Genomic DNA, 17,756 nt, shown 5'->3' with positions numbered 1-17,756 from the left:
TGGAACAGTCAATGTATTAAGGTGTTATTCGTGTGCTTAAGACAAATGGTACAAGTTCTACAGTAGTTTAATGATTGGAATTAGGGATTTGAAACAAAACCTGCAGCAAAGGAGTAATATTAATTGTGATGCTTGTCTTATTGTTTTTTTTAACATACTCTAATTAAAGGTTTTTGAGGTTCTGCTTTTACAAGAAAAGGAAGGAAAAATGCAAAGGATAGTGTACTGAAACATGGATTTGTGTATTGTTCTTTTTCTTAATATACTGAATTGAAAGCGACAAAAGGCAAAATGCCACAGTCCATTTCAACCCTCAGTTAGAAAGTTTACACTTTGCATATAGAAAGTCTCAGTCATCTCTTATGTTACTGTTTGACTTGACTTGTTCAGTTAACTCATTTGCAAAGAACAGCAAGAAAGTAGATACTCCAGGAATAACACAAGTGCACACACACACCCGTTAAAAACACACCTGCCAGGTGACATACAATGCCTGGGTGCACTGGTGCGTATTGTCACATGATAACAGCTCCACCATTGCTGGTGCACCTTTCTCCAGACTCCACCCCTTGTGAAGTCACATGGGACAAACACCTACACAAGCACAAGGAGTGTCAGATATCACAGAGTTTTCTCTAGAATCAGGTGACATATTAAAAGTCTGTAGTGATTATTCATAATCGAAACTTGTTGGTTAGATTAAGAAAAGACACTGAAGTCCAAAACCTTTGAAGACAGGAGGGACTGCATTTGAATTTTAAAGGTGGGTCTGCATTCATTAACCTCTGATGAATGTAGATGATCTTCTAAAATGTGTTTTTCATTGACAAAAGAGGCAGCGGTTAAATTGACAAATTTATGAGATTATAATTTTGGTTTAAACACAGCATTTGTCAGCCGTAAACGTAAAATGTACAGTAATGTTTGAAGAGGGAGTTAAGCAGCTGTTTTGTCTGTCGGCGCTCACCTTGTTGGGTGAAGATCCAGTTTGACCACCAGACCTTTCTAGGAAGAAGGAAGTCTTTGTGACATGTCATATCTTAGTGTTGTTGAAAGTCACAATACTGGACAGACCAAAAACAAAAAAATATGTATTGTTTTAAGAATAAAGTTTAGATTTTATTTTTACTTTATTTTATTTAGTTAGTTACTATATTTATAAAAATAAAAAATGTGAGGTCGTATCAATCTCATAAAGGTTATTTCACTTTCACATTCTTTCACTTGTCAAGTGCTAAAACACTTGCTTTTGTTTTATCATCTACATATTTTTTTTATTATTACTGGTTTGTAAACCAAATGTCATAAACATGTTGTTTAGAATTTCTATTTGTGTTGGCTAGATTGTTTTTGTGCATAGAATATTCAAATTCATATTCCCATATAAACATTAATAATCTGATTGTTTAATAATCATATAATTCACCCAAATATGAAAAACCTGTCAACATTTACTTACCATAATAATATTCCAAAAGCATATGACTATTAAGATTAAGATAATATATAAATAAGATATTTGAATTTTAAAATAATCTCTCATCTTTTTTGTTCATACGTTGAATGTTCACGAAACCAAAACTTCTGAGCATATAAAACGATATATAAATATAATCCATTTGAATCGAGTGGTTTAATCCAAGTCTTCCAAAGAGACAAAATTGCTGAGCAAATTTAATTTAGGCTTTTATTCATGTATAAACACTGAAATGGAAGCTTAACTGTACTTAATTAAAATATGTAAACATATAAAGAGATTGTGCCTCTTCAGAAGAGATTAAAGAGATTATTATTTTTACTATGTCTTATTATAATTTTCAATGTTTGAAGTTTTTGCAAGAACTTTCAATGGAGGGACAGAAAGCTGTCAGGTTTCATTCAAAATATCTTCATTTCTTTATTGTCTTATGGTTTTAAAGCGAAATGAGCATATCTGACACAATGGCACATTTTTCAGATAAAATGACACAATTGTAATAGTAAGTTTACAATGCGATTACATCTGTAATTGCATGCAGGTACTCCAAATGTAACTACAAAATTAACAACATGTATGTACATAAATTTTGTATGTACATGTACTGTATGAGACATTAAGTCCATTAATGGCAACACAAGCACTGTCTGGAGGAGTTATTTGGACAGTCTCTGAAAAATAAATAAATAAATAGCCTATTTATTTTTGCCACTGGACCAGTACCCTTTCAAAAGATATGTCTTTGTACATTATTTATCCCTAATCACTGACAGCTGATGGCTTTTGTACTTTTGAGAGCATATGAATATTTTTTTTTTCTCCATCCTGGTTACTATTTGATCCACGTGACATCATATACTATTATTCAGGTTGTTATGTTTTTGATGATTCAGTTTTTAGGTCTTTGCTGTGGCAATCATTGCTGAGGAAGTTTATCAAAGTGTACGATCAAAGGTCGTTATTTGCAGCACTGAAGGGAATGTGTTATCTGAAATGCAAAATATGCAGTATATGTATTTTAGACAAAAAGTAACCCATCATTTCCTTTTAAAATTTGTGATGGGTCTGTTTATCATTCTCAATCGAATTATTATTTAATAATCATTGAGTCTGTTTACTAAATCAGTAAACCACCCCACTCCCTCTCTCCTTTTCTTTTATTATTTTGTGAGGATATTTGTTTTTATTCACTGTTCATTATTTGCCAAATTGTAGACTTTCATTTGATGCTTTTCTTGGCCATTGCTGTAGACTGAGCAAGTAAGTGAGTGAGTGAGACTGGAAAGTATTTTCACTGCTTTGAAGCCAGGAAAGTCAGACATAAAATCACACAGAAAAAGTGCAGACTATAAAATATTAGGACACTGCGTATATTAACAGCAGGACAAAACAATGAAAGGTAAATTTGGATGAATCACTTTCATGTTAATAAAATAATAATCATAACAACAATTTTTGCATGCACATATTCAGTTTTTTTATATTTATTATCTTGAAACTATGTTAATCTACAAATTGCCTATTAGTTTTACTATATGCTGTATGTGTGTTTTAAAGCGGTGTTGATATGTAGCATTAGGTTTAGTCAAATGTTCAGTCTGAAGGTCTCACCTCTCAGGTCAAAGACCTCCGTGTCTCACTGTTAATAACCACTGTCCTTGTTGGTCTGGCTATATAATTCACCTAATGATGGCTTTAGTTTGTGCTATGTGTGCAAGTAGCAGCTAAAATTAATGAAACAGTGAGGATTTGTAAATTGGGATTTGTACTTAAAGTCTATACTGGCCCTCCAGGACTAGGGTTAAATAACTTTGTAATACACTAATACATACATTTGTAATACATCTTTAAATGCATAGTTTATCTAAAAAAAAATAAAATAAAATAAAACAAACAGAAATGCTGTTATCTGGTCTGTTATTTTAACATTAAAACTAAAAATCAAGTACATTAAGTACCAAATCAATTAAGTACCTTTAAAAATAAAAAATAAAAAAAGGAAATCAGTCAAATTGTCAAAAGAAATGTGTTGGTATAGCTGTGCCAAAAATGGAAATGTGCATCTGAAGAAGCAGCATGATGTCATAATGTACTCCATATAATATAATGCATCAATTGTTATTATCAAGGTTGTGCAAAAAAAAAATAAAAAAATAAAAATCAGAATAGAATAGAATCCCTTTCAATTAATTGGAGTTGGAATTTAATTGAATTGGCCACACTCTACAGAAAGTTGAATTGGAATGTTAAGAAGAGTAATTTACTGAACTGTAATTCAAATAAATTTGAATTTGAAAAACAGTTAATGCATCGCTGGGTGTTCTTCTACCCTGGTCAACAAAACCCTCTGTACTTAAGTCCTATTAACCTTCAGATGTCAAGGATTTTCAAACTTCTGTTTAGAACATTTAAACAAGGCTTTCTCAACATATAAAGACAAACTTTGCTGTTTCCGTTTGCAACCTCAGTTCTGTTTAAAATTCAGGAATAAAACTGAAATTTAAACATCAATGGCTTCAGACACTTCAAATGTTTTCATGTAGCAACAGAAACACTTTTTTCAGTACTTTACTGCTTTATATCACCAGTATATACAATAATAAAAGAATGTGCCAGCTGACAGCTCTCAAATTGCTCAATTGTCTTGGTTTGAAGATGACTTTACGGTCATTAGGCTCAAACTCATGGTATGAAGCACTGACTGACAGTGCTTGTAAACTGCCTTCTTGCTTGACCGATGGTAAAGCCAGAAGTACAGCGGTCTTGAACGATAAGGGCCATAATTCAGCCACCTAGAGCAGCTCAAAAAGATGGCCTTGTAGGCCCTAAGGACTGTGGATAAGTCCCATGTCGGCACATAATTAGGACGATTCAGTGGCCAAGTCTCCAAGCTCTTGATAGTATAGAGGTGTCTTGTAGGAGGGGTTCTAGACTCCAAAATAGTGTTAGTCACCCTCGCGCAGAGCTGTAAAGACTGCCGTCAAGGGGCCAAACATGAAGACTTTACAGCTCGGGCCAAGGATGCCAGATCATGCCCCTTGCTTGAGAGAGGAGGTCTTCTCCTTGTCCACTCCTTGGTTCAGTATGCCTGGCACGTTAACCTCCTTCAGTGAGAGTAAGTTGCACTGTGCCCATAAGAGGATGCATCTTGCCATCCTGTAAAGGGAGTGTGACCTGACACTGCATTGGTTATTTATAAAGGCTACTACCGTCATGTTGTCCAAGTGGACCAGGTACATGGTGCCCTCTTAAGGCAGGTAGGAAGGATTTTAGGGCTAGAAAATACATCCTCATCTCAAGGAAGTTGATGTGAGGCCATTGCTCCAGGCTGGACCAAGAGCCTTGTACAGTGCTAGTACAGTTGGATGCATCTGTCGTGACCACCTTCCTTCTGGAGGTCAGTCCCAATGGGAAGCCTGTCTGAAACAGGCGAGGGGCCTTCCAAAGAGGCACAGTGGTGGGTCACCTTGAGGCAAAGACATCCCAGGCACAGTGGAGGGGTCACATGTGAAGCAAACCCAACAGCATTTCAGAGGAGACAGCTGACATGAGGCAGAGAATCCTCTGGAGAACTGGAGAACATTATTCAGTCTGAATCATGCCACTAGCCACTGAATTGTCAGTGAACATTTTAGTGTAAGGTCGAGTCGATAACTGTCTAGAGCATTGGTCTCAAACACTCTGCGCAGCTCTGCACAGTTTAGCTCCAACCAGCTCCAAATCACACCTGCTTGGAAGTTTCTAGTGATCCTGAAGAGCTTGATTAGCTGGATCAGGTGTGTTTGATTAGAGCTAAACTGTGCAGAGCTGTGGCCCTCCAGGAATTGAGTTTGAGACTAATGGTCTACAGGAAGATGACTCGCTGGCTGGGAGACAGAGAGCTCTTGACTAAATGTATTTTTATCCCAAGTTGCTCCAGGTGGCTGAGTATCAGAGACATGTGAGCAAGAAGGTCGAGCTTTGATCAGTTCATAAAAGTGTGCGCGGCCAGAGACAGTCCAAAGGGCAGGACTGTATATTGGTAATCCTCGAATGCAAATCTCAAGAAAGGTCTGTGATGTGGGGCTATCTGGATGTGAATGAAAGCGTCTTCTAGAGCCACTGATGAAAACCATCCCCTGGTTTATATCTGTGCAGAGATCTGTTTCAAAGTCAAAATCCTGAACTGGCATTTCATCACTGCACATCTCAGGTGTCTGAGATCGAGGATGAGCCCGCCATCTTTCTTGGATATGAGGAAGTAACGGCTGTAAAAGCCTGACTCACTGTTTGCTAAGGGAACCATCTCTATGGCACCTTTTGCAAGCAGATTTTGCACTTCGGCCCAGCGAACCGAATTGTTGTCCCTTACCATAGTTTGAATAATACCTCTGAAGCGAGGGGATCTGCGAGCAAACTGGAGCAAATAACCCCATTCTAAAATCTACAGAATCCAACTTGACATGCCTGGGATGACTTTCCATGCCTGGAGCCGGGTAGCAAGTGGTCTGAATCTTTTGAGTGGCAGGTCACCCCACCCCATAGAGGCGGGGAACTGACATTTTGCGGTAATGAGAAGAGAAGTGCTCTTTTGAGAATGTGGGTCCACTATCACAGCAGTAATTTGCTAGGGCGCGTACTGAACAGGAAGGGCGGGAACAGCTTGAACAATGCTTCTATCACCCAGAGCTAAGCAGGGGAATGGAGAGTGAGGCGAGACTTCTTTGAGGGCAGTCTGGTCTTGCTGGGACCTGACCCTCTCCTCTTCCTCCCTGTGTTGAGATCAGGATGGCTTCTGCAGCTCAGGGTCCAACATCACTCTGGGGTGGGGTCCCTGGCGCTTAGGAAATGGATAGCATTTAGTCATCTGAGGGTGCTGTTTGAGCCTAGGCTCAGAATTTGCAGGCTGCAGGGAAGATGGAGCTTTCTAGTGACTTGAACCAGCCACCGAGCTAGAGCGCTTTGACTACGATGACTTCTGTGCTGCCATGAATTGCTCAGCAAAACCATCCACGGCAGGGTTGAATAATCCCGTGGGGGACACAGGGGAGTTGAGGAAGGTGACCTTGTCAGTGTCCTTGATCTCTGTTAAGTTCAACCAAAAGTGGTGCTCCAGCACCACCAGGTTGGCCATGGTCTTGCCGATCGTCTGTGCACTGGCTGAAAGAGGTCCAGCCATTTGCTGCAGGAAAGGGGCGCTGATCCTCATGTATGAAATATACTGTGAATCAAGGCGCTGCGGGGAGAATGAAGCATGACCTGTGCCACACAAGCCACACTCACAACGCAACATTTGAAACAATGGAAAGCATGGAAATTTGCTCTTAGGAAATGCTCTTTGAGATCACTGGATGGTCGTATGGGAAGCACTGATGAAAGGCATCCTTCCATTGCCAGGGCTCTTCTATGGTGAGTAGCAGGCTTAGGGGGATGGACAGGGGGACATAGGATGCATCTTGAGATGCAATTGAGATGTACTGTAATATTCCTGTTGTCTACTTTACTGAGGGATAAAATCAACTATAAGCTTAAAATTTTGAGCTTGGCTTCAGTTGTCCTCTGTCATAGAGCGTCAGTACACCGAGGGAAATGTGGGAAATCATTCAACAAGACACTCACAGTACATAAGGTATTTTCTAGTCATTGAGTGTACAATACAATGGCTGTACAGTTGTTATTTGAATGAATGCACCTGGTGATGTCTACTAAGGTTTCGGACATGACTAATGGCTGTTCCCTCAAAAAGTGTTCTATATAATGATGTGGGGTGACACATCTGGGGAGTTTTACATTCAGGTAGGTCAGCATACTGAAGTTCGGTAACCGCTCCACGGAGGACGCCATCTCACACCTCCTCCACACCACAACAAGCCACCTGGACTGCAGAAAAGGGAATTATGTAAAAATGCTGTTTGTGGACTACAGTTCAGCGTTTAACACCATAATTCCCTCCACACTCACCTCCAAGTTGGAGGTCCTTGGTCTCAGCACATACTTGTGCCAATGGATCTCCAGCTTCCTGAAGGACAGACAGCAAACCGTACGGATGGGTAAAAACACCTCATCCTCCATCACCCTAAGTACTGGAGCCCCTCAAGGTTGTGTTCTGAGCCCCTTGCTGTACTCACTGTACACTTATGACTGTGTGGCCACTTCCAACTCCACCACCATCATTAAATTTGCTGATGACACTGTTGTGTTGGGCCTGATCTCAGACAACGACGAGATGGCCTACATACAGGAGATTAAGAACCTGGAGAGTTGGTGCCAGGTGAATAGTCTACACCTGAACATCAGCAAAACTAAGGAGCTGATAGTGGACTTCAGTACGAAGCAGGAGCGGTCATACCAGCCGATCACGATCAGCGGGACTCCAGTGGAGAGAGTGGACAGCTTCAGATACCTGGGTGTTCACATCACGCAGGACTTGACTTGGTCCTGTCATACCAGCACCCTGGTGAAGAAGACCAGGCAGCGTCTGTACCATCTGAGACGCTTAAGGGACTTTAGACTTCCCTCTCGGGTGCTTAAGACTTTTTACACCTGCACCATCGAGAGCGTCCTGACGGGCAGCATCACTTCCTGGTTCGGGAACTGCACTATGCAGGACAGACGAGCCCTCCAGAGGGTGGTGCGTTCAGCGGAACGTACCATCCACACCGAGCTCCCTGACCTGCAGGAGATTAACAGCAAGCGGTGCCTGACCAGGGCCAGGAAGATAGTGAAGGACCTCAGCCATCCCAACAATGGACTCTTTTCTCTGCTGCGTTCAGGGAGGCGCTTCCGCTCCATGAAGGCGAACACAGAGAGAATGAGGAGGAGCTTCTTCCCGCAGGCCATTCGGAGTCTTAACCACTCTCCACTCTAATCACATCACCCCACACTTTCACTTTGCACAATTTCAACTACAATCTGCACTAATGTCAGTCTCAGTTGTAGAAGGTTACGTGAGGATAAATGAGTGGGATTTACATACCATTTGTCTTTAGTATTCCTTTTACTCACTTATACACTTTACTGTACTGCACAGAACACGGACACTTTATCACTGACATACACTTTACTTTTTTTATAGAATCTATATAGAATCATATTCTATTTTTATTCTTCATATTCTATTTTTATTCTCATATCTATTTTTATTTTATTCTATTTTATTTTATTGCTAGTTTATTTCTGTATATATGTTTACTGTACTTTTTTCTATTTGTATTTTTGTACACTTGAGGTTTTCTCAATTTTTTTAGACAATTTGTTAGACAGTCGTACAATACATTTCACTACATGTCGTACTATGTATGTATATGTATGTGACAAATAAAATTTGAATTTGAATTTGAATTTGGTTTTAATGAAAACACTGAGCTGTGTTCTTAGAACAAGATTGTCATGGGGCAAGTTGTCACACATTTTAAATATTAAAACACTGTTTATTCATTAGAATTTTTTTTTGGCCAAATTATTAATTAGAATATTTGTTGTACACAACAATAGTTTCACATTTTTAAACCTTACCTTTTACATGTTTGCTGTTCCATTAACTGTTTTGTGTTTCATATTTGAATTTCTGTTTGCAGAGATGGATGTGGGGCCATTTAGCAGGAAACAGTGGGCGTCGCAGTCTTTACGGATCACAGCTAGAGAGCTCTCATTGGTTGGGAGCCGTGGCAAGAACAATGCCATCACGGAGCGCTTTTCCAAGTAAGTGATATTCACATTTTCTTCTCATATTATCAGTGCTTATCACATGGCTATGGGGAATACTTAAAGAAAAAAGTTGTCTTTATTTGTAAAGATTATCTTGATGGTCAGGAATGGTAGGAATAATGCATTTTTGATGGTCACACAGCTTATTTTCAGCAAAAATCAAAAAGCCACTGGAAAATCATTTTAACTTATGTTGATCCAGGCTGATGCTAATTAAAAAGAGACAATAGAAAGAAAACCTGGGTTGCTAGTGGGATTGTTATTCATTAGCAATATAATGGAAATGGTTCAACCAGTTTACTTTACTTACTTTACTTACTTTTGTCATTTAGCAGACGCTTTTGTCCAAAGCGACTTACAAATAAGAAAAAGTAACTAAAACTAAAAAGTTACAACTCTATAAATACTATCTACCCACATATTAAGAAAATAAAGAAATTAAATAAAATTGACACATGCATATAACAACAACATTTCAATAATAAACATATCAATGAAAAAATTCAATAAAAAGCTACTACTATCCCTTGCCGGTGTCCCTGCCCGGTGGAGTCGCACGGTAGAGTCGATGGTCTTTACACTCTTTATATTTTTACTTTTGTCATTTAGCAGACGCTTTTGTCCAAAGTTTAAAAATGGTCAAAACATTAAAATATCAGGACAACTACAGAAGTGGATTTTATATTAAAATGTATTTTAAGGAATTAATTGAATTGTTGGCAAAAATGGTTCAAGAGAGTCAGCCCAAGCATGAGTTTAATACTATATGAAGCCTATATAAATTGTCTATAAAATAACAGCCAAAGGACTGGGCCATGGTTAAAATAGTAGTTAAAATTCTCTTGTTCATGTTGACCACAATTATTGGCACCCAATTATTGCAACGTCCTTTTCCCAGGGTAACAGCTCTGAGTTTTCTCCTATAATGCCTGAAGAGTTTGAAGAACACCAGATAAGAGAGCAGAGCCCATTCCTTCATACAGAATCTCTCCAGATCCTTCAGATTCTCCTCTTCAGTTCACCCCACTCATTTTCTACAGGGTTCGGGTCAGAGGACTGGAATGGCCATAGCAGGAGCTTGGTTTTGTGCTCAGTGACCCTTTTTTGTGTTGTTTTTGAGGTTTGTGTTTGGATTATTGAACAGTTGGAAGATCCAAACATGGCCCATTATAAGATTTCTAACACAGGCAGTCACTTATAGATTTTTTATCTGTTGGTATTTGATAGAATCCATGATGCCATGTGTCTGAACAAGATGTCCAGGACCTCCAGTGGAAATATAGTCCCACAACATCAAAAATACAGCAGTATATTTAATTGTACACATAGGGTACTTTGTTATCCCTGTGTGCACCAAACACATCTTGAGTGTTTGCTGCTAAAAAACATTTTTTTTTAGTTTCATTTGACCATAGAAGCCCATCCCATTTGAAGTTCCAGTCGTGTCTGATAACTGAATATGCTTGAGTTTGATTTTGGATGAGCTAGGATAATTTTTCTTGAAATTATTTTTCCTGTTTGACTATTTTTCTTAAGGTTTTCTGACCCCGAGACTCAACTATTTTCTGCAATTCTCCAGCTATGGTCCTTAGAGAGTCTTTAGGCACTCAAACTCTCCTCCTCACCATGCATCAGGACAATATAAACACATGCCCTCTTCCAGGCAGTTTCATAACATTTTCTGTTGATTGGAAATTCTTAATTATTGCCCGGATGGTGGAAATGGGAATTTTCACTGCTCTAGCTCTTTTCTTAAAGCCACTTCTCTAATTTGTGAGGCTCATTTATCTTTTGCTGCACATCAGAAATATATTCTTTGGTTTGATTAAGGGAATTTGGCCTTTGTGTTCCTCATATTTATAATCCTGTGGAACAGGAAGTCATGGCTGGACAATTTCATGCTCCTAGTCACACTGGTGTGCTAAAAAAATTAAATATGAATGGGAATATACTCCAGAGATATTTTCCTCATAATAATTTCTAGGGTTGCCAATAATTGTGGCCAACTTTCATTGGAGAAAAACATTTAGTTCGTCATGAGAGTTCCCCCCCACTTTCAGTTCTTTTATAGGTAGGTGGTAATTTTGTGAATTTTTTGAATGAAAGATAAAATGGATAAACAATGCAGATTTATTTTCACAGCTGCCTTTGCTCCTATTTATCAAGGGTGCCAATATTAGTGGAGGGCACTGTAATACCTAAACTGACGTAATCACTTCAACAATGGCTATTATTTCTTTAAAAATAAATAAAAGGTTCATGGAGCGTCAGCTGCAGAGCCAGATGTAAAACCAGCGTCTGTAAAGTTAGTTTTGTAGATGCTTTTCCTCATTTTGTCCACCAGATGGCCAGAAAGTAAACTGTCCTGAAAAGCTTCAAGTGGTGAAATGTTTATCCATACAGTGTAGAGGACAGCTTAGCTTCTTCACAAAGCTTTTATTTGCCATCACTAGAGAGCACAGCTGTAATAAATAAATAAATAAAACTATATAAATTCTGTTTGTAGTAAAACAGTTCATCTACAACACTAGTTTGCTGACACAATTCTTATGGCCTTCAAGTGAAAGCTGAAAGAAAGGAAATATGAAAATACTTGCTGCTAGAGCCAGTAGGGGGAAGCAATTTACCATATACATTTGGACCAACATTCATTATTTTTTTCTTTCTTTGTTTTCAGCTCAGGGCCATAAGCTTTGAACAACTAAGCAATGTTAATCATCTGTTCCATTAAATGTATTGGTTTTTAATTAACTAGATATCAAGTATTGATAAGTATTGATATCAAATCACAATGTGTCTTTTGAGCTGTAACCAATCAACGTACCCTGAAAAGGCTTTGATGACCTTCCACCACTTAGGCAGTTCTTCTTTTACTCAAGTGTGTATATCATTACCTTAAGTGTAATCAAAGTGTTTTTCAAAGAAATTTCCAGGTTTCGCACATCTGATATTGATCAGACAAATATAGTCCCACACAAAACTCAAGCTGTGTCAGACGGGTATGGATACTACAACAAACAGAGCATTGTTTTGATTGAGCAATAGTGTTTATATGAGCAATAGTGTTTATACTTTTCAGGGAAATACTTATATTTGCTTGTGCATATTAAACCAAAAGAGAAAAATGGATACTAATGTCAATCAAAAATGTTTAGCTTGATTGTGATTTATGATACGTTTTTTTCCCTTTCTTCTTTTTCAGATATCAGAAAGCCGCTGAGGAGGCAAGTGCAGAGAAAAAAAAATCTGTAAGTTTGACTGGTTTTACTATAATTGAATGTAATGGAAACATGAAAAACTGCACTCTTCTTAACCCCATACAGTCTCTAGGTTATATTTTGTTATATAAAAAAGAGAATAAATAATTTAAGATTTCTATGTTTGTGTTTTACAAGACATAACATGAGGGTTGACTAAATTATATCAGGTTTTTTTTGTTTTTTGTGCAAGCTAATTCTTTGCACGTTTACTTGTAAAACATCAGAATCAGTGCAATCAGTTTCAGTTCCTTCAGAAGGTTAGTTAATGTAATGATAGGTGATTTACTGTTAACTCCCAGTAGTAAGTCATCAAAACACCTCAGTTTTAATGCAGTCTTTCTGTCCTGATTGAAATATGCACTTTCCTGTTTTTTTCTCTCTCTTTTTTCCTGTGTTCATGTATTTATTTTATTTATTTTTGTCTTCTTGAATTTTACAACCTCATGTATACTCATGAAATAGGCAGGAAAGAGTTAAATTTCATCACATGCATCATTTCCTGTATGCAGGTTTCACTGCAGGCGCCTTTTCTCCCACCCCTCCATTTCACAAGCTTTTCCCCCTCTTTCCTTTCACTTCTCTTCTCTTTTTCCTCCCTTCATGTGGGCTGTTCAGTTGGGCTGGACTAGTTCTTACAAGTTTCCTGCCTGCTGCACATCTGTTAGAGCTTTATCACTGATGTCCAGCGCCCAAGGAGCTCGGAGAAAGCAGAGCTGAGAAAAGACATAAAGAGCACCCTCTCCATCCAGGTCTTTCCTCTCATCTCCTACAACTTCTCTTTCTGGCGTCTTTTTTTCAGCATGGTTTCACAACGACTGCTGCATGAATGAAGTCCTCTATATATTGAGCCTGTATTGACTTGGAGTAGTGAGATATTAAACAACCATTTTATGTTTGAATTGTCTATTGGACAGTTATAACTCTTTTAAACACATCAGTATTGGTATTCTGTTCGACATGATGTCAGTGATGTAATGCACTTTGAAATAAACAAAAGCAAAACATAACAGCTATCAAAAAGTTGATTAATGGATTCATGTACTATGTAACAATGTTTGGTGGTCTGATGAAATGATAGTGTTTTGGGGCAGTGTGTCATTATTGGGTGTTATTATTGGTGGGTGTTCTAGTAGTGATTAAACCTTGACTGTGGAGATGTGGAGATGTTTTAAACAGCTGTTCTGAGTTTTCCTGGACTGTTGCAGACTCATGTGGAGCTCTTGTCCCATGTCTCCTCATGTTCAAATGTTTGCCTGTTGCCATGGAGTTGAATTACATGGACACTTCTGTTCCAGACACTTATTGGACACTTATTTCAGATAGTTGTCATGGTAACATTTTATATTTTATTTAGGTCAGGTTTTTTGTCTTATATTTATTTCAGCTATATTTCAGTTAACTTATTTATTTATTTAGATTAGTTTGATTTTACAACATAACATAAGATATGAATGATATATGCCGTACAGGAGAGGAGTATGCAACTGATAACCCTATAAGTAACACTTTGACAGTACCCTAGCAACCACATAGCAACACCCTAACATTGTGACAAGCCCCACTTATTTTCTTATAGAACATGTAAAAGTAGTTGGAATTCACCACAGGTGTTTTTTTGTTTGTTTTTATTACTGTATGTTTGTAATTGATCTCTACATGACAATCATTTTCACTCTTTCACAGTCTGTTGACAGCGCGCCTCTGTCCCTGCGATCAGGAAACCTGAGTGTACTGAAGAAACGCTGGGAACAGACACATCAGGAGAAATCTGCTCCTCAGCTGAGTGTGGCACCTGTGAGCCTGACGGCTCGGCCTGCTTCCTGCAAACCCAGCAATCCTCCAGAACCACCTGCTTCTTCCAGCAAGCCCATGCGACAGCCCAGCCTGACTCAAGAGTCAACCTCTCATGAAAAACCTGCAAAAATAAAGACACACATGGAGACTAAACAAAAGAAGTGTGTAAAAGAGGATGCAGAAAGTACGACTACATCCAATCCATGTTCCCCTGCGGAGAAACCGGCCCTGCCCCTCAAAAACCTCAAAATGATGTATGAAAAGGGCAAAAGCAAGGTGAGATAGTCACATATGAATGTCATTAGGCTACCTCTCTCTGCACTCTCTATATTTAACTTCCTGGTTCTTTGTGGTAGAAAATATATATATATATATATATCCGTAAGCCAGTATTATAACATCCATTAGATGCATTTTTCACTCTTACAAGGTCAGACATAATCAAAGGAAAGAAATCTAAAACTTCGTTTTGCATAAAGAAAATGCAGTCTATTTAGGACAATTTAATTTAAATTCTATTTTATGACAAACTCTATTTCTGTGAAAATTACTGTAACGTGAAAATTTTCATTTCAAATGAATGTAATATGGAAAAACAAATCTCACTCCCAGTAGTACAATAAATAAACATAATTATGCACATCAAATACATCAAATATTACAGTACATCAAAAATATTCAAGGCATTAAAATATCCACTAGTGTAAATGTGATAGATAATCTTTGTATTGCAAGTCTCGCTTACATTAAGTGCAAATAGTGATAGACGCTACTCCCACTACCTTTAAAAAAATAGTAGGTCTATAAAACAGAATAAAATGAGTTTAAGAAATGAATACCGTTGAACATACAGTATTTAATTAATCTCAAATGTACATGTGTTGACATGCAGACTATTTTTTATATATTCAGACATTTGTCGATGAGTGTCATTTACATTGCAAAATATCTGTCAGTGACTCAATGACACAAAAGAGCTGTGGAAAGATAAATGTAATATATTATAAGAATAAATTCAGATGGAACTTATTCATTATTAATCTGTTAGATGTTGAGGTTCATCGAGTTTCTCTCTCTCCTCTCCCACACACTGCAGCACTGTAGTGTTTGAAGGGTGTAGCTGTTGCAAGTACTGGCACTGACTTTAGTAATATTCTTTAAAAATGTGTGACTTGTGGTTCAATCTGATCTGTAGTTCAATTGTGTAAACGTAATATAGTTTGAATGTTCAAGATAATGTGCACAGCAATGATATTAATATCTTCTGGCAGAAATTTATTATAAGTAGCTCATTATCAGAAGAATAAACACATCTAACCCCAAATTAGATGCATTTAAACAGAACTGATTGATTAAAAAAATATGTTGCTTTATGTAGAACAGGTGCAGAATAAATTGGTATAACTTCTGTCTTACCTTACCTTACCTTACCAACTTACCTGTACATAACAACTTGATATGGACATGTGTCCAATGTATATAGGTTTCTGGACTTTACCTCCTTTCACTGAGTGCCCATCCCCCTTTGTAAGAGGCCTGGCATGTGCTCACATTCCTGCTTGATTCCTTGGACTCTTTTGGAATGTCTCATTCCATGGTATAGCAATCTGCACTCGGAACAATCGCTGAATCTAACATTGTCTTCACGATAAGCTTCAGTTATTAGATACTGGAAGCACAGCGATTTTCTCCCAAACAAATATATTTTACTTTTGAGTATTTTTAATTTTCACTATTTTGATATTCTCATTGCTGATTTTTATTTTTTTTTGCATTGAAAGACAGTTGTTAGATGCAGTTTCATTGTGAACAGTTGGCAGAGGCAGGGGATGAAAACTAAGGAAAAAAACATATTTGAAATATTATTAGTTTTGTCTTTGTCAAAGTCTTACTTTGTCTGTCCAGAAAATAAATGATATTCTACCAAGAAAGAATATCAAACAAAAAGAAAAAAAGTGAAGAATCCTTTTAGCACATAAAATCCAAAAACATAGCAAAATCAGACCTGTATAAAAACAAAAATTATAAGTAATATCTAGAAACCTCTGATAAAAAAAGTGTGGAAGAAAAATATTTGATCCCCTGCTGATTTTGTACGTTTGCCCACTGAAAAAGAAATAATCAGTTTATAATTTTAATGGTAGGTTTTTTTTTAACAGTGAGAGACAGAATTAAAAAAAAAACAAATCCAGAACCTGCACAAGGCTGGAATGGGTTATAAGACCATCGCCAAGCAGCTTCGTGAGAAGGTGACAACAGTTGGTGCGATTATTCGCAAATGGAAGAAACATAAAACACACCAGTATGCATTTTTCCATCCTGAAATACTTGAAAAATTCTTAAGTAGTTTTCAAATATTTTCTAAAGAACATCTTATTTTTTACATTTACATTTAGTCATTTAGCAGACGCTTTTAACCAAAGAGACTTACAACTGAGGACAATAGAAGCAATCAAAATCAACAAAAGAGCAATAATGTGCAAGTTATATGTGGTTATATGCAAGCAATAATATACGGTTAGCCTAACGCAGTACACATAGCAAGTTTTTATATTGTTTTAATTGTATAATAAATAAAAAGAAAACAAGTAGATAGAATAGAGAAGACTAGTGTTAGAGGCCTTTTTTGTAAAGAAAACAAGCAGTTAAAAAACAAATAGAGTGCCAGTGTTAGAAGGTCAAGTGTTTGTTTGTTTGTTTGTGTTTTGTTTAAATAAAAAAAGAAAACAAATAGATCAAATGGAATTAGAATAGGGTGCTAGAGTTAGGGTCAAATAAAGATGGAAGAGATGTCTAATCTAAGAGTCCGTGAAAGTGATTTTGTGCCTCTTTGAGATGGCACAATAAAGCAACGTTCACTTGCAGAACGCAAGCTTCTAGAGGGCACATAAGTCTGGAGTAATGAATTTAGGTAAAGGGGTGCAGAGCCAGTGGAGGTTTTGTAGACAAACATTAATGCCTTGAATTTTAAGAATTTTATTCTTTTTTTCTATAAGAATATAACTGGCTTTGGTGTTATCTGATGGTACACTGTAAAAAAAAAAAAAAAGTTTCAAAAAGTTGTTTCAACTTAAAATAATTTGTTACGCCGCTGACTTAAAATTTTTTGTTTATTCAACTTGAAATTTTAAGATACTCAGTGTTAATTTAAGGGACAACTGGAATATTTTAGTTGACTAAATTTAATTTTTAAGGAAATTTTAAATTTAACTCTGGTTGAGTCTGCGTGCTGCTTGATGGCACACAATATTTCATAAATAGGCTTCTTATCACTGTAAAAAGTGAGAAGTTGACTTAACTAAAAAAAAAATTGAGGAAACCCATTGCTTTAAAATTATTAAGTAATTAATAATAAAAAAGTGTAAGTTAAGTGAATTGTCAATTGTCACAACTTTTTTTTATTATTATTATTTACTTAATAATTTTATGGCAATGGGTTTCCTCAATTTTTTTTAAAATTAAGTCAGCATCACTTTTTACAGTGTATGGTGGTTGTAGTGAGTGGGGCGGGGCTGAGAGCGGGAGTGACGACAGTGGAA

The 17,756-nt window shown here is 37.2% G+C and overlaps 1 protein-coding gene across 1 annotated transcript in view; it reads left to right on the top strand.

Moving 5' to 3' along the window:
- The first annotated feature begins 583 nt into the window (after nucleotides 1-583).
- LOC306856525 (LIM domain and actin-binding protein 1-like) overlaps nucleotides 584-17,756 on the top strand; it is a 36,034-nt gene continuing 18,861 nt past the window's right edge. The window contains exons 1-4 of the mRNA XM_079395868.1: nucleotides 584-763; nucleotides 9,034-9,157; nucleotides 12,366-12,411; nucleotides 14,107-14,493. Coding sequence (XP_079251994.1) covers nucleotides 9,036-9,157; nucleotides 12,366-12,411; nucleotides 14,107-14,493 — 555 coding nt within the window. The 5' untranslated portion in view covers nucleotides 584-763; nucleotides 9,034-9,035. The remainder of the gene's footprint in view (nucleotides 764-9,033; nucleotides 9,158-12,365; nucleotides 12,412-14,106; nucleotides 14,494-17,756) is intronic.

This window comes from Barbus barbus (genome assembly GCF_936440315.1).
Source record: "Barbus barbus genome assembly, chromosome: 37".
In the NCBI taxonomy this organism is placed as follows: Eukaryota; Metazoa; Chordata; class Actinopteri; order Cypriniformes; family Cyprinidae; genus Barbus; species Barbus barbus.
The sequence above is the reverse complement of the archived record's forward strand: the minus strand, read 5'-3'. Positions and strand labels throughout refer to the sequence as shown.